This window comes from Talpa europaea (genome assembly GCF_964194135.1).
Source record: "Talpa europaea genome assembly, chromosome: 10".
In the NCBI taxonomy this organism is placed as follows: Eukaryota; Metazoa; Chordata; class Mammalia; order Eulipotyphla; family Talpidae; genus Talpa; species Talpa europaea.
The window spans coordinates 33,377,333-33,402,578 of record NC_140077.1 but is presented as its reverse complement, the minus strand read 5'-3'; the positions used below and the strand labels follow the sequence as shown (position 1 = coordinate 33,402,578).

Genomic DNA, 25,246 nt, shown 5'->3' with positions numbered 1-25,246 from the left:
GGCAGCGGCCCACTCGCAATGCTGTTGTCCCTCGGCGGCAGGGTGCTTGAGTCATCCGCAGGGCCATCCAGCCACCGCCCAGGCTGATAAGGGGGTGTTGTTGGAAGTGTGCTTTCACTTTCGGAGACTTGAGGCTTTCTACCTCGTTCTCATCCGAGTCTAGTGAGATGGGTGGACTTTCTCGGGGTACTCGGCGCTTGAGCTCATCGGTGCTTACAGAAGCAATATTTTGCGCATTTCCTAAGAAAGGCACCTAAGCCTCAGAGATCAGAATTCGTAGCCTGTGGAGAAGGAAGATTCCTGTTCTGTTATACGACATAGAGGTCACTGCCTGAACTGGGCCGCTTTCCCAGAGGGTGGCCTGAGGAAGATACCCTGCAACTATAGGCTGAGATGATGTAATAGTGTGAAAGTGCTGCCCGTTGGTATTTTTCCAAAGGCCATCTGCCCAGTGTTGTACACCCTCGCAGATCTGGTGGCAAGGCTGAAAGTACATTCGGTGTTTTTTTAAAGCAAGAATTTTCATCTTTTTTTTTTGGGGGGGGGTGCTAGATAAAATATTAATATTGTGTCTCATTCCTAGAATTTGAATCATTAGCACCAAATTGAGATCCAAGAATCTGCATTTTATATTGCATCCCAGATGATTTCAATACCTTGAATAATTGTCTTATTTTGAGGGGAAGTATTGTTTGGCATGTTTAGCATAAATTGGTGATTTGGTTTCCCTTGCTATTTTATAGGTTTATAATACAGTATGACCTCGAAGAGTTGTGTCTTCCTTGAATGATATTTTCCTCTGCTCAAAAGCTATAGTCTTGTTTTAAATTTTCCCATTGAATGCTAGTGTAAATCTGAACTCAGAGCCACATTTATAAAAGCTGTCACCCATCCTGTAATTTTCTTTTCTTTCTTTTTTTTTAAACATACTTTATTTTTTTTTAAGAGATATTTATTTATACAAGCGGTGGGTACAGTCAGAAGTGCGGGAGGGTGAGAGAATTCACCAGAGCCAGAGCGGGGAGCAGAGCAGGCAGAAGGACCGAAGTACACTGCTGAGGGGAGCAGAGGGCGGCAGGAGAGGTCTGCGCGCCATGCTGGACCTCCTCCGGTGGCCGGGGAGCAGCCTGGTATCGAACCGGCACCGCAGAGGCTGCGGGCAGCTTCACAACCCAGCGCTCAACCACTGCGCCCACCACGGAGGCCCCATCCTGTAATTTTCTTAAGAAATAAACTATCTGCATTAGTCATATAATTTATAGTCACATTTCCTGTTGTTCAAACTGGGATTTAAACACTATTGGGGGGCCTCCCCGGTGGCGCAGCGGTTGAGCGCTGGGTTGCCAAGCTGCCCGCAGCCTCTGCGGCGCCGGTTCGATACCCGGCTGCTCCCCGGCCACCGAAGGAGGGTCCCACGTGGCGTGCAGACCTCTCCTGCCTCCCGCTGCTCCCCTCAGCAGTGTACTTCGGTCCTTCTGCCTGCTCTGCTCCCCGCTCTGGCTCTGGTGAATTCTCTCGCCCTCCTGCGCTTCTGACAGTACCCAGTGCTTGTATAAATAAATAAATAAATCTTTAAAAAAAATAAAATAAACACTATTGGGTAGTCTATTGAAAACTGGGTTCCGTAGGATGGATTTCTTGAACTATAAGGGGTAAACAGAATTCGTCATTGACATTTTAAAAGCCCACATTTCTACTCAAAAGTGATTGATTCCTTCCTGGTTTTGGATTCTTTGTGTCCTTCCCACGGGTGACTAATGGATTTTTTTGCATATCTGTTTTTAGCATTTAAGATCTGCTTGGTAAACCTGGTGCACCACCATGCTGGCCGCAAGACTTGTGTGTCTCCGGACACTACCTTCCAGGGTTTTCCACCCAACTTTCACCAAGGCCTCCCCTGCTGTGAAGAATTCCATCACAAGGAATCAGTGGCTCTTAACACCTAGCAGGGTAAAAATAATCTCAATGTTTTTATTTGTCTCTCTGTATACCCTGGGACTTTATTTGATAGTATGAAGTTCCTGTACTAACATTAGTGGTTTGCTGCAATAGTTAGCCCTGATAATATGCCAAATCAGATTTTTCATCCATTACTTTTGTATCATTCTGTTCCATTCTTAACATAAAAGAAAAAAAAGAGCTCTATAACTTTTCCTTTACTTATAGCTCTTGGAGTCTCCCTTTTAGAGAATTTAGGCTAACTTGTGAGGGATTGAGAGGAAAATGATACAACAAAAGAATTGTGGACCCTATGATCAAAAGTTTAAGCAGCCAGGAATATGACCATTTGGCCAATAGCTTACTAATGAGCTACTGAACATACCCATTTCACTCTTGTTTGGTGAATGGTAAAACAAAATGTCAGGTTAGAGAGAAATCCATTTCCTTTCAAAATAGATTTCTCTAACACTCAAATTAGAAGAGATACATATTTTGGAGAGGAGAGGTAGATAAGAAAATACACAAAAGCTGAAGGAGACAACTTTTTTTTCCTCTTAAGTGAACTGTTGTGCTGAAAAAGGGCTAAAATAAAAATAGTAGATATCCTTCCCTTTCACTTTGTGTTAGAAAAGATAACTCTTGCCCATTTTCCTGGCTGAAAAAAATGTAGTACATACTGAATTTTTTTCTTAAGTTAATGTTTAAAATATTGTAATGATTTGGTGTGTGTGTTTTTGTTTTCATATATATCAGGAATATGCCACCAAGACCAGAATTGGGATCCGGCGTGGGAAAACTGGTCAGGAACTTAAAGAGGCAGCATTGGAACCATCAATGGAAAAGATATTTAAAAGTAGGTGATAATCTTTAAATTTTAAACTGGAATACACTGGTAAGTTTTAAGAGGTCCTTGAACAACTTCCTGAAAACTTACGCAAATTTGTGTATCTGCATTTGGTGGGGAGAGAGGGTGTTATCATTCTCAGGGACCTGATGACACAGAAAATATTGGTATCTTACACTGGGTTCAGTGGTTCCCAATCATTTTTCTTCCAGAGAAAATTTAACTTTAACCATTTCCTTTTTAGGATTTAGTTAACATGTTATGATTTATAAAAGGTGTAATATGTTATGGAAGTTCATTTGAATTTACATAGAGTTTTCATTCAGGCATATATATTACTTAACATGTTTCAGGTCAAGAGTAAGTCACCCAAATAAATGTAAATAAAGGCCTAGCTCCTCCATGGGCCTCCCCGGTGGCGCAGTGGTTGAGCACTGGGTTGCGAAGCTGCCCGCGGCCTCTGCGGCGCCGGTTCGATCCCCGGCTGCTCCCCGTCCACTGGAGGAGGGTCCCACATGGCGCACAGACCTCTCCTGCCGCCCGCTGCTCCCCTCAGCAGTGTACTTCGGTCCTTCTGCCTGCTCTACTCCCCGCTCTGGCTCTGGTGAATTCTCTCGCACTCCCGTGCTTCTGACTGTACCCAGTGCATGTATAAACAAAACAAACAAACAAATAAATAAATAAAACATGCCTCTATTTTAAAAAAAAGAAAAAGAGAAGGGTCTTCTTAACTGACTGGCAATATAAGGCCTCTCAGAATGAAGTCATTTTGGTTAACAGTTTGGATTTCAGCTTTGAAGTTAACAATTTTGTTAATCTATCCAAAGCCCATTGTTCCTTAACAATCTTGCAAAATGTCAACACACAACAATGGGAAAGATCACCAGTCAGCTTCCATCAGGCATATATCTATATATATATATAGAGAGAGAGAGAGAGATATATGGGGGGGCACTTTTTTTTTTTTTAAGATTTATTTATTTATTTATACAAGCACTGGGATACAGTCAGAAGAGCAGGAGGGTGAGAGAAGTCACCAGAGCCAGAGGAGAGAGCAGAGCAGGCAGAATGATGAAATACTCTACTGAGGGGAGCAGCGGGCGGCAGGAGAGGTCTGCGCGCCATGTAGGACCCTCTCCCAGTGGCCGGGATTGAACCGGGCCTTTAGAGACTGCGGGCAGCTTCGCAACCCAGCGCTCAACCGCTGCGCCACTGGGGAGGCCCCAGGCATATATTTTTAATAAGTTGACCCCAGAAAACAAATTATATGAATCATAGCAACATTCTTAGTTTACAGATTTAGACTAAAGGGAGTAAGATATTGTTTATGAATATTTCCTTCAAATTAGAACTGGTAAGTTAATTGTTTCTTTGATAGTACTCTAAAATAAGAGCACCCTCTCCCTGGATTCCAGTCCAGAAACACCTTGGGTTTTTTTGGTTGGTTGGTTGGTTGGTTGGTTGGTTGGTTGGTTGGTTGGTTGGTTTTTTACTTCCTTTTTTCTTAACTTTGTAAAGAATCATCTTTGTAGATAGCATATTGGACGGTGTAGTATGACTTAACATTTCCTTCTCATCTTTACTCTCTAAAAATGTCATGAGAACACACCTCTTATTGATAAAATAATGTATCAGGAAGTATCCCCACATCTGTAGGTACACTGCCCCTCAGATTTTGTTGGAGCAAGATTAATCAAATCTGGGGGTTTTTTGTATTGGTTTTATACCTTTATTTTTAGTGGTGTTCTTTTTTACTAAGATTTGTACATATCTCCGTGTACAAGTTGTAGCTCTTAAGAAGAAATACTGCATATGGTTTGACTTCCCTTTTATAAATATTGGGATTTTAATTTAGTCAAGGCATGTCAGTATACATTTATTTTGTGTTCCACAGTTGATCAGATGGGAAGATGGTTCATTGCTGGAGGGGCTGCCGTTGGTCTTGGAGCATTGTGCTACTATGGTTTGGGAATGTCTAATGAGATTGGAGCTATTGAAAAGGCTGTGTAAGTAAATTGTTCCCAGACATTTCCAGTGTTGAAACAAAGATTTCAATTTTCTTCTCATCCTTATCTTTTGCCACTTTTGGAATGTTTTATGTCTTCCAACTATATAGAAATATACATGAATAAGAGTAGACTCTTATTTGCCTGGCATGTATTTATTCAAACCTAAGTAAAATTCTTTTACCAAGGTAGCATGTGTTTAAATAAGGAGAAAATGTATGTACATATGTGTCAAGTGCTTATTTGTTTTATATTACTTAAATTTTTTCTTAACAGATAGCTTATATACATAAGCTATTTGTTTGCAAGAAAGCCTCTTAACATTATATAATGAAAAAAACACTTAACAGAAAGCACAAAAATAATGTTGCAGTTTTTGCATAGATTTATGCCAAAGACTGTCATTAATAAGGAATCTTCAAATATGAATATTGCAGAAATTTCTTGAAGCCATCTCATCAGAACATCTGTCTCGGAATATTACTTTGGAAGGAATTGGTATATGATTGAAGTAAGCTTAGAATTTTTCAAAATAACCCCAATTAAAAGAACTATATTTAAACTGAAACAATTTTAGTTGAACTTCCCTTTTCAAAAACAATAAAGGAAATGAGGCATTTGAAAAATGTTCTGAGTAGTTACAGTATCCTTCTGCCTCCTCAAACTAGAGGCTATTTTCTTTTCCTCAGCCTTGGAAACAAGGTGAAGAACAGTCTGTAAGTAATGTTAGGCAGGGGATACATAAAATAAAGTCAAAGCAGCTGAACACATGGACACCAAACTACAGGAACATCTAATTTATCAGGTTTCAGACAGCCTCTGTTTTTACTAAATAATGAAGTATATGCAAAACCATATTAAGAAATTGGGGAACCTGGCCAAAGAATCCAAATTCTATTCATTACTGAAATAAAAGTGAAGTTACTCTTCCTAAGTAGCAATAATTGTAAAATGTATGTAATTATTTCCACGATAAATGAGTAAGATTTAGGGCAGTAAAACAATACCTTCCAAGATCTCCTAACTAACAAACGATTAATCAGAAATTCACATACAAGGTACTATAAATTAACCATGTTGTTTTTTTTTAACAGAATTTGGCCTCAGTATGTAAAGGATAGAATTCATTCTACCTACATGTACTTAGCAGGAAGTATTGGTGTAACAGCTTTGTCTGCGCTGGCAGTGAGCAGAACTCCTGTTCTCATGAACCTCATGATGAGAGGTTCTTGGGTGGTAAGTCAGTTTATTTTTGTTTTCCTTTTCCAATAAATATCCAAAGATTAAATGTGAAATATTGGGAGAGGGTATAAAATGGAAAGAATGCTGTACTACATTGAACAAATTTTTGTTTAGATAATGTATGAATGACGAGTGCAGCTGAGACAAAATAGGAAGCACATTCTGAGGTTATGTCAGCTGTTATTCTTCATTGAATATGTATTTTAATAACACCAAAGGGGTTAGAAACCAAACTACAGAAACATCTAATTTATCAGGTTTCAGGCAGCCTCTGTTTTTACTAAAAAATGAAGTTGGGCCTCCCTGGTGGCGCAAGGGTTTGGGACACAACCTATGACTCTATCTGCAGCCACTGCAGCACGAGTTTGATCCTCAGCCAGGGAGCAACCCACATGGCACAGCAGATCTCTCCTGACTTGCCCACTGCTCCCCTTAGCAGTGTATTTCTGTTGATCTGCCTGTTCTGTTCCCCATTCTGTCGCTGGTGATTCCTCTCACTCACCACACTTCTGACCTGTACTCCAGTTCTTGTATGCATAAATAAATAAATCTTTTTTAAAAAATGAAGTAAATGCAAAACCATATTAAAAGATTAGTGGAAAATACCTGTCACAAAAACATTAGCATTCTGTTTAAGCATATTTATAACTATTACTAATAATTAGTTATCAATATTATTAATATATATAGTAATAGCTATTAATGATTAGTGACTATTATTAACTTGTTGGTAATGCTATTATTAATAACTTCTATAGACCTTTATAGGATTTTGTCTTATGAGTATTTCTTGAATATTTGTTATTTTGTTGGATACTAAAAACTACTTCAGTAATACCTATATTTTTACTATCTGGTTGAAGAAATAGTTAAGTGATGAAGGATGTAATAGTGTGACTCTGTATTCTGGGAAATTATTCTCTAATATCTTATCTTCAGGTAAGAGATCATTACATAATTTTTTTTTAAAAAGAAAGTGCAAAATCAGTTAACAGACCTTTTATTTTGGACTAGTAGGGAAGTTCCATGAAGGAAACATTTCATTGGAACCCATTAAGGGGGCTAGCATTTTTAATTTTAGGAAAGGACAGGTAATCCTTATTTGCAGTACAGCTTGAACAAGGGAGAGGGGTGTCATTAAAAGTGATGTTACAATCCTTTTAGTATAAAATTTGAGCATTTGGCATCTGGAATATGAAGAGGACATATTTACAAAGGAATTGCTTAATTGCCAAGCTGAGGAGTGTACCTGCGCAGTCAGAGGCCATTACAGGTACAAGAACAACAATAATATGATTTGTATTTGAATTTTAAAAATAAATATGGACAAGGTAAGAGGCAAGTGTACCAATTGTGCTTTTATGAGATAATAAGAACTAGGGCATTTTATAAGATGCTCTACCATCATTTTATAAGATGATAAAAATTAGTGTGGGACAGGAAACGAAGAGAGGGGAATTTATATAATAGAGATTTCCCATAGTAAGCTGATTGTTCTGTTATGTAACCCAAATCTATCTAATTTCCAAGTCTGTAATATTTCCACTGTATTATACTTCCTAAAAGGAGTACCATTTACAGAAGCGTAGCCACTTTAGTATTTTTATGATCTTCACAGAATAGTTTCATGAATCTTCTAGCCTAAAGCTTCATGAAGACACAGAATAAGGGGGTCTTCTTAACTTACCAAGAATGTCAGTTTTGATCACAGGGAATTTAAAACAGTGCTTTTAATAAAGCAAGATGGCTATATGAGCAAGAGTGAAATATACAAGTGATTTTAGCCCCTAAAGTGAGACTTAAAAGAACTTTTGTTCTTGGGCCATATTCTGAATCCTCTTCCTGTAGGCATGCAATCACTCTTCCCTGCTGTTTTAAAGCTTGTAAGTAAAATAGTTTGGAATGCCAGGCAGGTACTACATCAGGTGCTACAGAGGCAAAGATGTAGCATTTAAAGAGTAATAGACATACTCACACACAGTGTCAAACATTTTATGCCAAGTGTTTTTGCAATGAGAGAAGTATCTTGACACTGCTCATGGCTACCGGGGTACCTTGAGCCTGATTTTGTGCAAGGATTGCAAGTTTTCTACTTTTGCTTAAAGTTTTCTGAAGATACATTATTATCATTCTCCAATTACACAGATTTCTTCCTTGTTAAACACAAGAAATATATGTGTTACAACAGTGGAAATCTAAGATAAAAAGGTTGAGAACCAAGTCAGCCATAAAATTAGGATAGAAATGTAGAATCTTTTTCTCATTCTCTTCTGTACTGTGATATTTTCCTTCTATTTATCAGGTTTTCATTTAACAAAGAGAGAGTTCAAAGTAATGTGCTATATATATATGTATGTATGTATGTATGTATATATATATGCATGTATGCATATAGGTACGCATGTGTTCTAATTATTATGACCTTTTTTAATGCTGTTTGCTATAATTTAAAATAATTATTCGGTAACTCTTAAAGAGTTTTTGGTAATCTTCTGTCCAACCAGGGTAAAATTTTTATAAGTTGAGTCAAAGTTCAACTCACACACTTGAAGTTGTCTTTAAAACTTTATGGCAATAAGGGGCACTTTGGATAACTTGGTCAAAACAAAGTGTAAGGCCTTTAATGTGCTAGAAAAATGCAGGATTTGGATGATTACCCTTCATCTTTTTAATATGGTTTATTGGATGGACTGAGTTTGGACCATGTATTACTGCAAAAGGATCAGTTACTCTTCATTATATGTATTTTTCAGGCTATTGGTGCGACCTTTGCAGCCATGATTGGAGCTGGAATGCTGGTACAGTCAATATCATATCACCAGAACCCAGGTCCAAAGCATCTTGCTTGGTTACTACATTCTGGTATGTTCTAATTTTTTTTTTTTTTTTAAGATTTATTTATTTTGCATAAATAACGGGTACAGGCCAGAGGCGTGGGGGGTTAAGAGGATTCATCAGAGACAGAGTGGAGAGTAGAACAGGCGGATCCACTGAAATACACTGCTGAGGGGAGCAGTGGGTGGGTCAGGAGAGGTCCTCTGCTCCGTGTGGGTCAGCTTCCTGGCTGGGTATCGAACTGAGGCTGCAGTGGCTGTGGATAGCTTCATAAGTTGCATCTTAACCCCTTGCGCCACCAGGGAGGCCCTAATTTTATTTTATTTTTTTAATTATTTATATATATTTAAATCATTTAATATGTGCTAATTTTAATTTTCTATTAACCTCAGTACTACTGTTTTGCATCATTCATCACAAGTAAATGAATTGTACATAATTAATTAATCTACATGTTGAGGAAACACATTTTTTGTATATTTGTTGATGGTTATATTATTGCCAGACCTCAGATCTGAAAAGTTATTGGTTCTGAAACTAAGACCAGGGGCATCCCCACTATCACACTTATCTTCTGTCATAGTCTAGGGTGTGCAGAAATTTCTATTAATGTATTTTGTGTATTACTTGAAGGATTTTAGATCTGATACACATCACTTGAGAGTTATTTTTGTTGGGAATCTTTAAAAATATTAAAAATTGAGAGTAAAGAAGAGGAGGTAGAGATAAGACATGTGAAATAATTGTAGAGGTTTTTGCAATAGAGCATTTACAGCCAGAAAGATCTTTGAAAGTTTACATTTGTGTCTGAGATGGTTAGATGGGTCAGAATTTTGATAGTTACTAGTACAAAGTTACCATGATTAGAGGAAAAGCTGTCAAACCCTGATATTAAATGACAATTTTTAGTATTCTTTTGATACATGTTATGATACCTTCTTTTAAAAAAAACTTGTTTTAAAGTTTAGACAAAGTGTTTTCCATATCACGTATTCCAGGATGCTCTGTCTCTGGGCCAAATAATCACCCAGAGACAAAATATACTTCTTAGGTACATGCTTTGTACAACATATAAAAGAATTTCACTGAAACTGCAGGTGACAACCTCTGAATCGCCTTTAACATGAGTTAATAAATACAATGTTGTTTTTATTTTTTTTTTTTTGGTCACATAGTATGACAAATTTTGGTGTGAAATATTCTTCATGTGCTATCGGAAGTTTTTTTTTGTTTTTTTATTTTAAGTATACATCCTTTCATTGACACACCAAAATCCTTACCACCTGAATTTTATTATTGACATTTATGTTTCCAGTTTTCAGGATTGTTGTATGGCCATTGAGTAGAGTTCTGCACCTATTTCCCATTTTAAATACTGAATTCCTTGAGAAAACAAGTTCAATCTTTTTGTCTCTGATAAATTGTAGATACTTAAGTCACTTGCTAAATTGAATTAAAATAGCTGTATAGCTTTAATTTAAGTAAGGCTAACTAAACCTTTCTGCCTGGTTGCTTAGAAAATCTCTCTTAATTTGATGTTGTTAGAGCATACAAATTACTTGAGTCATGGTATTTTATGTGTGTTGTGAGTCCCTATAACCACCCATTTATTCAATGGCTTGTTAGGAGTTAAGGGAAAGAGATAAAGGCAGTCTGGAGAATTCACACAGGTATTTAGAACGTACTCCTTCCTATGAGGGGACACACCTAGAGAGCAAAAAATAGTAACATGCAATGTTGCTGCCCAGAGAAATCCGCTAGAGACTTGGTGCCCAAGGTTTTCATTGAGGTACTGTAATTGAAGTACTTGAGTCATGTAGTAGTCCTGGCAACTACCAAAATCCATGCTCCTAGAAGAAAGCAGATAATCAGCATGATTCACATTGTTTTCACAAATAGCCTAACCCTGTCGGTTAGAGAATAGTTTCAAGTATCACATTCTCAGATACCAGTGAAGCACTAACCTTGCAAGCAGGACTTTGTAAAAAAATAATCCATCCCAGCACAGTAGAAATGTCAATGTTTTCTTTATATTTTGATGTTGTTAAAATTTTGCTTTATTCATAAATGTCTTAGGAAACTGTGCAAGCCTTGCCGTATCCATTTCAGAAATAAGAAAGCTGAGACTGGATGAGGTCACATACCGGGAAGTCACTAAGTCAGGACAGATACCCTGACCTTATTTCTTCAAGTCCAGTAGTACTCTGCTCCTTCATTCACCTGCATGATTGAGATGACACTTTCAGGGGGCTTGGATGACCCAAAGGCAAACACTCACTATGTCTAAGGGACATCAGAACTGACTTCTGACACAGTATTAACATCCCAGTACATTTTGTTTTCACTTTTCATCCTGCACTACATAGACAAAACTGGTCTCAGTCATTGTGTTTTTTCACCCAGCTATATTCAGATATAAGTGACACATACTGTTGTGTAAGTTTAAGGTAAATAATGTTGATTTGATATATACTGCAAAATGATTACCACTGTAGAATTAGCTAATCACCCTACCATGTAGTTCCATATTTTTTTTGTGGTAAGTACATTTAAGATCTGCCCTCTTAGTAGCATTCAAATATATGATATAGTATGATTAGCTGTAATTGCTATACTGTATACATTAGATCCCCATACTTATTAATCTTAAATCTGGTAGGTTTGTGCCTTGAGACCAATATTTCCCATATACCCCATCCTCTGGTAACCACTATTCTACTCTCTGTTTCTTAGATTCCACATATGTGGTATCATGTAGAATTTGTATCTCTATTCCATTTAGCATAATGTCCTTAAGATTCATTGACGTTATTTGAAACAGGATTTACCTTCTTATGACCTAATAATACTGCATTTTTTTCATGAGCATATATAGAAATCTATATATAAAATCTTTATCCACTCACCCCCTTCAGACAATTTGTTTCCCTATCTTGCTGTTGTAAGTAACTTTGCAGTCAACACGGGAGTACAGGTATTGCTATGAAAGCCTAAATTCCTTGGCTATCAACCCAGAAGTGAAATTGTTGGATCATACAGTACTTTTTTTTTCTAATATTTTGAGAAACCTTTGCACTATTTCCATAGTGATTGTACCAGTTTGCAGAATATTGATTTTCATTCACATAATAATGTTAACTTCATTAGTTCTATTTGTTCTTGAGTAACAGACATCTTTTACCACTTTTACTATTTAAGGTTTTATCTGAAAAATCTCTGAATAATCTTAAAAGTCTTGCTAAAAATTTTATAGTCAATTGCAAAATTGATGGAATCTGAATAGAAATGTCTTACAGAGGGGTTTTTATCCCGTTTCCTAGAGCAAGAAAACACTTCTCAATTATTCATCAGTATGTGATACAGTATACCTTAACACTTGATCTGGATATGATACAAAAGATGCACTCTGGTATTGAATTTCAGCATGATGATAGCTTTGGCCTATTCCATGAATTAAACTCTGAGCATTTAATGTTTTAGAAAGGGACAAATTATTCTGTTTATCACTGAAATAATACTTTATCTGAGATTTATCTTTTATGTTCTATTTGTTGATCTTTCACTATAATTTTATGTAGATGTTTATAAATATCTAATAAGTAAAACTACTATTTACAAAATAGGGTAACAGTTCCCTATTACATGAGGTAGCAGCAGTGTCTATCCTCAAAGCCTACATTTAAGGATCACATCATATGTTCATTCTCTTGTTGAAGTTTGTACCCTTTTGTTACTTGTAGATTTGTTCAATTTAAGGCTTTTTTTTTTTAAAAGATTTATTTATGCATACAAGGGCTGGGGTTCAGACCAGAGATGCGGGAGGTGAGAGGATTCACCAGAGACACTGGGGAACAGAACAGGCAGATTGACTGAATTACACTGCTGAGGGGAGCAGCGGGCAAGTCAGGAGTGGTCTGCTTCGCCATTTGGGTTTTTTCCTGGCTGTCCGGGGATCAAACTCATGCTGCAGAGGTTGCGGACCGCTTCATAGTATGGTGCTTATCCCCTTGCGCCACCAGGAAGGCCCCTCAATTTAAGGCTTTTATCTTAATTCTTGGCATATGTGAATATTGTTATAAAAACTAATGATATGCTCAGATCCAATTAATGAATTATGTGGAATTTGAGGAAGTTACTAAAAGTCTAGATTGTTTATACTTGTGAGTTTTGATTATTTGACTTGGGAAAGTATTGCTGTTGTGCTTTAGAATTTAGATAGCCACAAGTTTTGGTTATGACATTTTGGGGGTAGTTTTTAAATAAGGGGAAGACTTTTTGCAGACATTTAACAATACGTTATAATGCTTTAAATCTTGTTAGAAGTGGCATTTTCCTATTATTACTTAATGATGGAAATACTTGCACTTGTTTTCCAGGTGTAATGGGTGCAGTGGTGGCTCCTCTGACAATAATAGGAGGGCCTCTTCTCATCAGAGCTGCATGGTACACAGCTGGCATTGTGGGAGGCCTCTCCACTGTGGCAATGTGTGCACCTAGTGAGAAGTTTCTGAACATGGGCGCCCCCTTGGGTGTGGGCCTGGGTCTCGTCTTTGTGTCCTCACTGGGTAAGCTGCTATGCTTTGACACTTGGTTCTCGGTTCTTGGTTGATGATACTCTAAAATCATCTGAAGTTTCCAGGTGTCCTAGTGGAAAGATTTATTAAGAGTCATTCTTAAAAGTTCTTTAAAAGATATGTGCTAAGAGGGTAGGTGAAATGAGTAATGGAGTAAAGTATACAGTGATGGATAGAAACTAGACTTTCAGTGGTGATCATGAAGTAGTGTTTACAGGTTTGGAAGTACAGTGTTGTATAATTGCAACTTATAGTAATATAAACCAGTATTACCTCAGTAAAAATTTAGTTACAAAAATATATATGCTAATTTTACTGGATTTTCTATTTGGTATCATGGTCAACTATTATTATTGGTTTTACCAAGTATGTCTAAAATGGGAAAACATTGTTATGGAGAACAAGAAAATTGTCTCCACACGAGCCTTCCTGTCATATGAGCAGGTAACCCATGTGACCAATGAGTATCGTGGGCTTTTGAACTTCTATATGTAAAATTAATACACATATATTCAGACAGTTTCTTACCTGTGTAGCATACCAAAGATAACAAATTTAAGTAATGTTAATTATAAATTTAATTACAGGAAAGTCCTTATTCAAAAATTCTATCCCCTTTGATTTCAGGATCCATGTTTCTCCCACCTACCTCTATTGCTGGTGCCACTCTGTACTCAGTGTCAATTTATGGAGGATTAGCTCTTTTCAGCATGTTCCTTCTGTATGATACCCAGAAAGTAATCAAGCGTGCAGAAGTAGTACCATTTTATGGGGCTCAAAAATATGATCCCATCAATTCGTAAGTATTCTGTAATGTCTTTATTAAAAAAGGGTATTTGTGTTTTGGACATTTTGGCCTATTGTTATATGACTCTATTAGTTTCCTCATATTTCCATAATAAATTGATGAAAATTATAAATTATGGGTGAGTTAAAACAACAAATTACTAAATTTCTGGGGGCCAGAAGTCTGAAATCAAGGGGTCAACAAGGGTTGGTACCTTCTGAGAATTCTAAGGAAGAATCCTGTTCCTTGTCTCTCTCCTGACTTCTTGTTACAGCCAGCAATCCTTAGCATTCTTTGGCTTGTAGATAAATCCCTCCAGTCTCTCTGTCTTTACATGACATTCTCCAGATGTGTCGTCTCCCTCTCTTTTCTTAAAAGGATACAAGTCATATTGGATTAGAGCTCAGTAATCCAGTTTGACCTTATCTTAACTGACATCTTAATTACATCTGCAAAACCCCTCTTTTCCCCATATAAAGTCATGCTCATGTTACCAGGTTAAGAACTACAATGTGTCTTTTGAATGCAGTGGCTTTGTTGAATCTCACTTCTATTTCTGTTGCTATTTGACTCATTCTCTTTAGTAAGCTATGTAGCCACCAAATTTTGATCATACTTCAAATAAGTGGAATATTCAGGTATTTTACAAGTGTTATAATTCATAGTATTTTGCCTGTATGTATTAACTAACCTTATAGTGCTTTTATTAGGCGATTAAATTTTTTAGTTATTCACTTAACAGACTCAAAAATGAAGAAAAGATTGGTATTAGCCAAGTATTCATTGAAAGTATACATAACTGACATGAAATTTTTAATGAAAAAGCCTATTTTGTTGAAAATTGAAAAAAATTCATAATGAAAATTTCATTTTGGAGACACTCTTAACTGATACTACGTGATATATAGTAATACTTTCTTTTCTTGGCCTCTCTAGCAAAATAGGTAGTTTTATTTAAATAACTGCCTTGAGTTTCATCATGTCTGTCACACTTTTTAAAGTATTTTTCTTTGAAACTTAATGTAATAATTTAAAGCTGATGTAAATCTTAAAAATTTCAGCAGTTCTCGGGCGGGGCGGGGGCAGACATTAGGGAGTATATTATAATTAAAAATGCCAGACTTGCCTCTAACACCTTTTTATAAAGGTGTTTCTTTGGGTTTTGATTATTTCATTGTCTATCACCTAGAGGTTATTTTTGCAAGATGCTATTCATAGTAGAGTGTCAGAGGATAGAATAATGATTTTTTTTTTTTAATACTTTCCTTTAACATTTAAAGATTAATCTGCCAGGACAAAGTTTTGATTGTTTTCTAGTCTAGGACTTCCTCAGATGCATCTCGTTTTTAATTTCCATTTCATATTCCTAGGACAAATAATCAGTATTTTTTTCTTATAAATTAATTAGTTTTTATTGTTATTAGAATTCTATCATACTTAATCAGTAATGGGCATAATTTTCTTTTCTAGGATGATGGGAATCTACATGGATACATTAAATATATTTATGCGAGTTGCCACTATGCTAGCAACTAGTGGAAGCGGCAGAAAGAAGTGAAGTGACTCAACTTCTGGCTTCTTAGATACATCAGATATCTTGCTTGTTAACAGGAGCAGATATTCATTAGTTTGTACAAGCAGCTTTTTTGAAATTTAGGAAATAAGGACTTGTCAGCATGTTTCAAATGTTCCAGTAATGTAATGCTTCAGGTCTGCTTTTTCTTCTGGAGAATAAATTTCAGTAGTTCTCTCTCAAATAAGCACACATATTTCCAATTCTCGTGTTTGAATAATTCTAAATGTTCTAATGAATGTGAAAGCTAAGGTTTGTGTTATGAAAATTTAAGTGTCTTATCTATTTTTAAATTTATTTGGCTAAGTGAAAATTAGCAAACCTGCATAATTTTTTTATTGCAGCATATTACCAATGTCATAAGTGACATAGAGGTTTAAAAGGACCCAAGAGAAAGGGTCACCTGCAGTCTTTCTTTGAATACTTAGCACTTCTGTAAGTGGTGGTGAGCCAGTGAAGGGGGTCTATTTGAAACAAACAATGTCACTGTCACTGTTTTTATATTCATCTGCTGAACTTAAAAGTATTGAGCATTAAGTCAAAACATAGGTGATTCATTCTCCTGCCATTTTGACAGTGTTAGGACAATATAAAATGTTAATCATATGGAGAAGTCCAGATTAATACATACGTGTGTGTGTGTGTGTGTATATATATATATATATATATGATTGCTGATAATATGTGTGTGTGTGAGAGTTTTGCTTTTGAATCTTAATGAACAAATTATCCTTAAAATGCTTCTCAGGATAAATAGTCAAAGCATGAAAATTATTGCATTGTCCAGTACAGAAACCATATATTCATAATTGCTGAGTTTTTTGCATATTTATTGAAATTTTTAATAGAAAACATGCTTGCCTTTCTCACCTCTTCAGACTTTGAAGCTTTTTTTCAGAAAAGCCTCTTTGGCTTACACTTGAGATTATGAAAGCAGTTTTTCTCCTAAGACTTTATTTTTTATTTTATTTCTCAGACTAAGCACTGAAAAGGAAGGCAAAACTAGTTTTTCTTCATTATAGCAATCAAAAAATATAACTAGGAAAAACCTTCATTAAAATTTTCCTGACAGTATTTACTTTTTCCTGTATAGACTAGCATTTAACTCTATGACATTTATAGGTTTCTTGATAAAGAAGAGTTATTTTTGGATATTCTTAATAAAGGGAATAAGTGTATGATTATTTAGATGATTGGTATTTTTGACATATATTTATTACAGTAATCCAGAAATAGCTATTCTAAACATCTCAAGTTGTACAGGATGCTTCTTCCTGAAATAATAAAGGTTCCGGTCAGATGATGATTGTTCTGTAAACTTCCTAACTGAACTATATGCTTGTTATTTGAAGGGGTGATTTGTTTAAGAAAGAAACCTAGTATCTGCTGCCAATATAATGTACATAATATAATGGGGCTATGGATCATAGTGTGATTATGAGCATGCTGTTTACAGCTAGACTGCTTTTATTTAAAGCCCAATTCTTTTTCCAATCACTTCTTACTGGGCATTGGGCACATTCCTTAACCCAGCTGTGCCCATTTTTTCATCTATAAAATGAAGATAATAACATAAACTCTCTCAGTGGATTAAGGTGAAATGTACAGGTACATAGTAAGCTCTATGCAAGTTATAGCAGCTGTTGCTGGTTCATTTGGGTTATTTTGGGGTTTTTTTCCTAAGAGAAAAGTATGTGCCAAAATCATCATATTTTAGTACCCAAAGTTTATAGCCTCGTGTTTGGATGGCATCATGCACATAAAACAAAATGGTATAATTTGAGCAATATCAGGGGAAGCTACCAACAATTGTAGCACTCAACTCTTTCTGACTTAAGACTTTTCAATTTAAAAGATGAGTCGGGCCTCCCTGGTGGCCTAGGGGTTAAGTCTCAGCACTATCATATCTATTGCCTGAGTTCAATCCCTAGTAAGGGAGCTAACTCACATAATGGTGCAGCATTGCCCTCTTCTCCTCTTAGCAGTGTATTTCAGTAAATTTGCCTGTTCTGCTCTCTACTCTGTCTCTGGTGAATCTTTTCACCCCTCCATCCCCACACCTCTGGCCTACACCCCAGTTCTATGCAAAAATAGATGAGTTAATACATAGGATGTGCGTACTTGTTTAAAAAATTAATAGCTATGATGAAAGCAAAAGAATCACTAATTCCTTGGTTCCTATTAACACTGGAGTTTTTTTCTCCCTCACCTCACAACAGAGTAAGACCTAGAAATTAAAAGGCTTTAGGTTAAAAAAAAAAATTCTCATTTTCTGATACATCATTCAAACTGTTAAAGGACAACTGAAACAAATGGTTAAAGACACACAAAGGCCCTTTTGGTTTGCTTAGAATGGTATCTAATGAACATCTTAATCAGGAAATATGAGTGTAGCAGGTATGATGCTAGCAGGGCACAGGGGAGATGATGATGAATAAGATAATTGCCTTCTAAAGCATAGCAACCCCATGTAAACACAACCATAGTTCATTGTGATAAGTCTCAGAAGTGAGCAAAGTTGAAATGTGAGATCAAGAGTAAATAATAGTCACAGCACATAAAAGATAGCGAAGGTATTCTCCCAGTAGAAGCATGATAAAGAGTAGGCATATGGGAAAAGATGGCTAAAAATGAGAGTATCCCTTGAAGCCTGATTTCCTGCCTACAAGAGGTGATGTGTTCTGTGCCTAGGGGCCCTAGCCCTTAATATTGTCTATGTTAAAGTGATAGAACATGGGAAGAAAGGTAGCATGTTTCCCTTAATTGCCAAATAAGTTTATACATGTTGAAGTTCCTGAAACTGAATGATAACCAAGATTTGTAACCTTCCAATAGGATGAGAGATTCATTATTCTTTGATCCTTTGTCAAAGATTAGTTGTCCATAAATACGTGGGTTTATTTCTGGGTTTTCAATTCGATTCTACTGGTCTTGTATGTCTGTTTTTGTTACAGTACCATACTGTTTTATTAATTATGGCTTCATAGTATAGTTTGAAATCAGGGCACGTGATACCTTCGTTCTTTTTAGTCAGGAGAGCTTTGGCCATTCAAAGTTTTTTGTGGTTCTATATGAATTTCATCAATATTTGTTCTATTTCTTTGAAGAATGTCATTGAAATTTTTATCAGAGTAACATCGATCTGTAAATTGCTTTCAGTAGGATGGCCATTGATTGCAGTCCATGCAATTCCACTCCTAGGAATCTACCCAAAGGACACAAAAACATTAATTCAAAAAGATACCTACACCCCTACATTTATTGCAGCACTGTTCACAATAGGTAAGATATGGAAACAACCCAGATGCCCAAAATTAGATGAGTGGATCAAGATGTGGTATATATACACAATGGAATACTATTAGCAATCAAAAAAGATAAACTAATGCCATTCATAGCAACATGATGGAGCTTGAAGGGATCATGCTCAGTGAAAAGCTAGAAGGAAAAAAAAATGTCAAATGGTTTCACTCATAGGCGGAATATAAGGGAACTAAATAAGGGGTCAGGAGATAATAAAACTTAGGCAACCATAAAGAAGACACATTTTGTGGGGAAGGGAAAGGAAAAGGAATCAAAATGGGAGAGAAGAGCACAAGGGACTATGGTGATGGTTCACAGGTGAACTGGTGGTGGGGATTTTATGGGGAATACACAATGATGTAAAGGATACAAATAAAAAACATGTTTCAGATATGCTGATCACAGTAAATTTTTGCATATCGCGTGCTAAGTCCTTTACGTCAAATAGTGTCCTTTTGAGCTCGGTACTGCTATTGCCATTTTGTAGAGGAGTAAGCATGCTCACAAGTCTGATCTTTGCACAAGGTCATATAACTGGGAAGAACAGTTGAAACACCTGACCATGTATTACACGAGGAGTTTGTGAATGTTAAAGCATTTGAAATCTTGTTTTGAGAATCATGAAAGCACTATACAAATTAAATAGGCATGTTGCGATTCTGCTAAAAATACACAGAACTTTAGTGTTTTTCTAAAGGGATTGACCTCAGTGTCTGGAGAATAAATGGTAATCATGGTTTACCTCCCTTGTCTTGTTTTTTACATAGATAATCAAATGCCCTTTATCTGTATTGCCCAGTCCACTTAGAGCTACAAAACCATTTTTTTTTGAGGCCCATGTAATCAGGAAGATGGAATCCTGCCTTAATGTAGTTTTAGGCAGAACACAAAATGAAAGCCAGTTCAGGAAAAGATAAAATGTATGACTTGGGGACTTCCTGTCTTTTGTGAAGCAGTTCAGGAAAACAAACTTCCCCACTGTTAACATTTAAAAAACAGCAAAAGGAGCATTTTGTTCCAGAAGCATAGATGAAATCACAGAAGTCTGATGGCCAAGGTGGGGTTATATGCACCATTCTGGCCAGTAATCTCACAACATCGCTGACTGGTTAAGCATGAGGGCAGACCCACTCAGCACAGTCTCTTCCCCTCAGCCTAGGCATTCCATTTTGCCATAAGCATAGCTACTGGTTAAGTCTCGGTGTTGTCACCAAGATGGCCTGAGTTCCAACCCTGCCTAGGGAGCTAACCCAATTGGTGCAGCAGGACCCTCATTTTGCACACTGCTCCCCTCAGGAGCTTATTTCAGTTAATCCGACTGCTCTACTCCCCACTAGGTCTCTGGTGACTCTCACCAACACCCTCCCCGCACCTTTGTTCTACACCCCTGTTCTACACAAAAAATAAAATCCTTTTTAAAAAACATTTTAAAAAAAAACTTCAACTGAGATATTAATGGGTGGCAGGGCCATTGCAAACTTGGGAGACACAGAAACCTTGAGGGTCCCCCCTGGTTATGCCCAGAAATGCAAAATTGGCACTTTCTGACAGGATCAAATTGACATTCTCACAATTTGGAACACCAGTTTAGAAACAATTTTTAAATATTTGAAACACTTTCCACAGAGTACATAGTAGAGGCTGCCTAGTGAACTATGGGTGTGGTGTCAGCTGGTTGTGGTTCAGGCCAGCCTGCCTTGTGTCGGTCACATGGACCTGTGCGCCCCATAATGGAAGAGTGTAAAATATCCTAATTTTATTTGTTCATTTGTTCAATTCTAAAATGCAGTATTTTTCACACTTCATTTCTGAAATGTGTTCAATTTCACAATTTTTTCTTTTTGCAAAACTGACATCTTAAAAAATCAGTGGCATTTTAGAATTGAAGAAATACAGTATTTTCCAGTGGTTCATTTCCATAATTTTCTAACAGTTTGTCATGTAAGAACACGTATCTGAAGGATTATGTTTTGATAATTGGCTGAGACAACTTTTACTCATGATTCAGGACAAATAACATAATCCCACCCAGTTATGTAGGTCATACAGGTTGAATAGACAGATTTCCCAGCAATGAAGAATGATTCCCAAACAGGGATATCAATGGAAGTTGAAAGAAACTTTTTTGGTTTGGTCTAATCTGTTCATAAGAAAGGTAAAGGATTTAATAAGTTTGTTCAGTTTGGTACTCCTTGAAGGAATTGACGCTAAGCATCAACTGTAGGGAGAAACAAGGATGAATGAGACCCTGTCTGCCTGGCCAGAAATATATCAGTCTAGAAGATAACACCCTCTGAGCAGGGGCAGTGGAGAAAGCCTAGAGTGATCTAATGGTGAGAGAAGACCGCTAGCCCTGCTGTCCTTTGAACAGGGAATGCCAGAAACAAAAGTCCTTACTATTGGTAGGGGATTTAATGCCACAACACACAGCATTAATCTTCATAAGTCACTCTCTTTTTTTTTTAATAAATTTTATTTTTATATTCCCCATACAATTGCAACCCCCTTATTTTGACCCCAACCCCTCCCTTCCCGCCTCCTACCCCCCATAGAGTGTCTCTGGTTCATAGTTTTTTGTTGATTTTGATTTTCACTTTCTTATAGTTATTCATTTTCCTGGTCCCTTATTTAAGTTTTCTAGATTCCTGCTATGAGTGAGACCATCCAGTATTTTTCTTTTTCTTTCTGGCTTATTTTGCTGAGCATGATCCCTTCCAGCACCATCCATGTTGCTCTTAAGAGATCAAGTCAGTAGATGTTTATTAAGCAGTGTGTGAGGTGCTGTGTATTTAAAAACATAATAGCAATATATCACTCGAGGTAATAACACAGCCATTACTTTATAATTAACAGAAATGACAAAAAATCCAGACTAATTCTATAGAGCCGAGAAAGGAGACAGTGTAGGAAGGAACTAGGTGTCCTCTATACACACCAGCACAAAGGGTGGCTAGAAGAGGCTCCCTCTTCAGTGGGAAGGAGGGTGGCTGGGGCTGCCCCTGTGTTCACCATCGCTGGAAGCATCCTGACCTACTTTGCAGAGAACCCAACCTTCTCTGCCGGCCACTAAATTTATTTGTGCCTCTGCTTGTGTGCTCACAATCAATATAGCCCCCCTCCCATACTGGGGGGAAAGACAAGAGTATAATCATCAGTCTCATGTAAGTAGAAAGTCACTTGAAAAGAAGTTGGAGAAATAACAAGATATTCACTTTAATTTTGGGGAACGGAAAAAATGAGTACTTGGTAGCAAAATGGAGTATTTGATATCTTTTTAAATAGAGCTGCTTCTGAGTAATTTTAAGCATACTGAGGAGAAAACACATCAAAACACTTTAAAAAGAAACTTGTGGTTTTAGAAACTTAGTGGGAAGACTGGGGAAAGCAGAACGTCTCACTGCCCTGTGGTCTCTGGCACATAGCTTCTCCAGGTGAAACTGGACCCAGAGCCTATCAAGGCCCACGAACCCTGACGTGCTGTATCAGCAGTGACATCAGGGGTAAAGTTTACCCGGGCTGTGGGGCTCTGGCGGTACCTCACACCTCTGCCCTGACCTGGTGGTGCTAGATGTGGGGTGAGAATATGAAAAAAGTGACACCTCTCTTCTGGGAAACCTGCTGTCAAGCCTGCAAGGCACAGAACAGACGCTGACAAGCGGGATCCATCCCAACCCTGCCTGTGGTGATCCAGTTCTGAGAGCTGGCAAAGGCTGGAAACCTTGGCCTTCCCTTTCCTCCAGACCGCAATACTCTTACTTGCTCGATTCGTCCTCTCACCTTCTCCATCCAGATGTGAATGGGGGGGCCTCCCTGCAGTGTGTGAGGTGCTGTGTATTTAAAAAAATAATAGTAATATATTACTGAGGTAATTACAAAGCCATTACTTTATAATTAACAGAAATGACAAAAATATCCAGACGAATTGCTATAGATCCAAGAAAAGAGACAGTGAAGGGGTTAAGCATCAGCACTGTGAAACAATCCACAGCTACTGCAGCACGGGTTCGATCCCCAGGCAGAGAGGTGACCCACGTGGTGCAGCAGACCCCTCAGAAGTGTGTTTCAGTCAATCTGCCTGCTCTGCTCCCCGCTCTGTCTCTGGTGAATTCTCTCACCCCCTCCCACCTCTGGCCTACACCCCGGCTCTTGTATGCATAAATAAAAATAAATCTTTAAGAAAAAAAAGAAAAGATGTGAATGGATCTGGTGTCGATCATTTAGTCCCTAATGTCAGTGTGGTTTTTCTCCTTTGCCTCAAATTGTGCCAAGAAAGAGAGTCATTGTATTAAATAAACATCAGACAGCCTTGACCACAACTGGGAGGTAGGTAACTTTTAGACAGTTTGCTGTGAAAAAGGGATAGAAAGCTATGCACCCCACTTCTGACAATTGACCTAATATAACAAAAATTCTAATTTCATAAATACCACACATTAGCTTTACACTCTCATCAAAAGAATCTGTTCCTCTCTAGTTTCAACTGATGTTTTACTAAGGAACAGAAAAATTAAGCTACAGAAATTGAACAACTTGTATGGGATCACATAACATGTGGTTCTAAATTCTGTGTTTTCAGTAAGTGTGAGGGAAGGAGACAGAAATAGAAAATGAGGGCCTCCCCGGTGGCACAAGGGGTTAAGCACCGCTCTATGAAGCAATCCACAGCCTCTGCAGCATGAGTTCGATCCCCAGCCCTCCAGGGAGCAACACATATGGCACGGCAGACCTCTCCTGACTCGCCCGCTGCTCCCCTCAGCAGTGTATCTCAGTCAGTCTGCCTGTTCCCCACTCTGTCTCTGGTGAATCCTCTCACCCCCCCCATCTCTGGCCTGTACCCCAGCTCTTGTATGCATAAATAAATCTTGAAAAAAAAAAAGAAATAGAAAATGAAGTGTCCTGAGTCCCCCACCCCAGACTAAAACCATCGGGTGGGTGTGAGGCCATAGTGGCAAAAAGCCTGGGACTCCAGAGAGAGAAAGAGTAGAAGGAAGATTGCCATGAGGCTATTCCTACTAGGGACTCAGAGGTGGTACACAGCTGATCCAGCTCCAACGTGAAGTGGCCGAAGAACAAAAATGCACCTTCTAATCTCCTCAGGCCTTTGTGTTCTGGAGGAAGGTGACATTCTGGCCCCTCGCCTATGCAGGCACACGGGCAGAGTGGCCACCATGGCGAGGCAGGGGAGCCCACAGCCACGGCCCCACCAGGGGGAGGGAGACGTGAATCACAGCATCAGTGAAAAACAAGGGGCCAGTCAGGGTAGGAGTGGAGGGGACAGACCCCAGATTCAGCAGCCTGGACCCCAACAGCAGGAACATGCAGAGATAGCAGAGCCAGTGGGTTGGGGGGTTATGAGGAAGTTTAAATTAGCTATTAAAAAAATAGAGGAATTTGTACAATTTAGGAGTGGCACGTAAAGTAAACATCAACATTGAAAGTTATTTTCAACATGAGCTCTCACGAACCAGCATCAGGAAAGAGCCCCAGCTTTGGAGACAGACAGACGTAAGTCAAGTGAGAAGTTCCCATAACATTTTGGTGAAGGGAGGGAAAATTTCACCTCCCCTTGTGGCAAGATGGACATCAAATGCCTGCCTCTCTGGAGGGCAGGGAGAATTAAATGAGAAGACAATTGAAGGATCATAAGCTTATCTGGCCCATCGCTATGTTACATACAAGCTGTTGTGCAATTTGCTGTATAAATGAGGGCGGCAATGTCATTTCAGGATCCATAAAGAGTAGAGAGAGTGCTGGGCAGGAGTGAAGGACAAGACTCAGGCCAAAAATGTTCTCAGCGCCAGGGATGGGGTTGCTTCTGGCAATTGCCTAATGGATGTTAGAAATCACAAATTGGACTTGAAAATTTTTTCTTCCGTGTCAATTCCCGTGCATGTTAGGTGTGTCTCAGGAGATTTTGTTTCTCAGCTAGATTGCCAAGTTTTCAAAACCATCATTGGAAATTATTCAAATTTGATTCTTTTTATAATCAAACTGCATATATTTCAAACCAACAGGTATTCCTGTTAAAATGCTTCTAATTCTCACCTCTCTCAGCTCAACATGAGACTTCAAATATTCCAGAGAGCCAGAGGTGTTTCTTCCTTTTTTAAAGAAGTTAATGGTTATCTTTGAAATGTTAAA

At 37.9% G+C, this 25,246-nt stretch overlaps 1 protein-coding gene across 1 annotated transcript; it reads left to right on the top strand.

Annotated features, from left to right (window-relative positions):
- Positions 1 to 1,821: 1,821 nt before the first annotated feature.
- GHITM (growth hormone inducible transmembrane protein) lies at positions 1,822 to 15,787 on the top strand (the record flags this gene model as incomplete). Its single annotated transcript, XM_084245885.1, has 8 exons — positions 1,822 to 1,950; positions 2,695 to 2,794; positions 4,680 to 4,791; positions 5,886 to 6,027; positions 8,787 to 8,895; positions 13,245 to 13,433; positions 14,070 to 14,241; positions 15,700 to 15,787. 8 exons carry the CDS (start codon positions 1,822 to 1,824, stop codon positions 15,785 to 15,787), a joined length of 1,041 nt encoding a protein of 346 aa, XP_084102011.1.
- Positions 15,788 to 25,246: the final 9,459 nt, after the last annotated feature.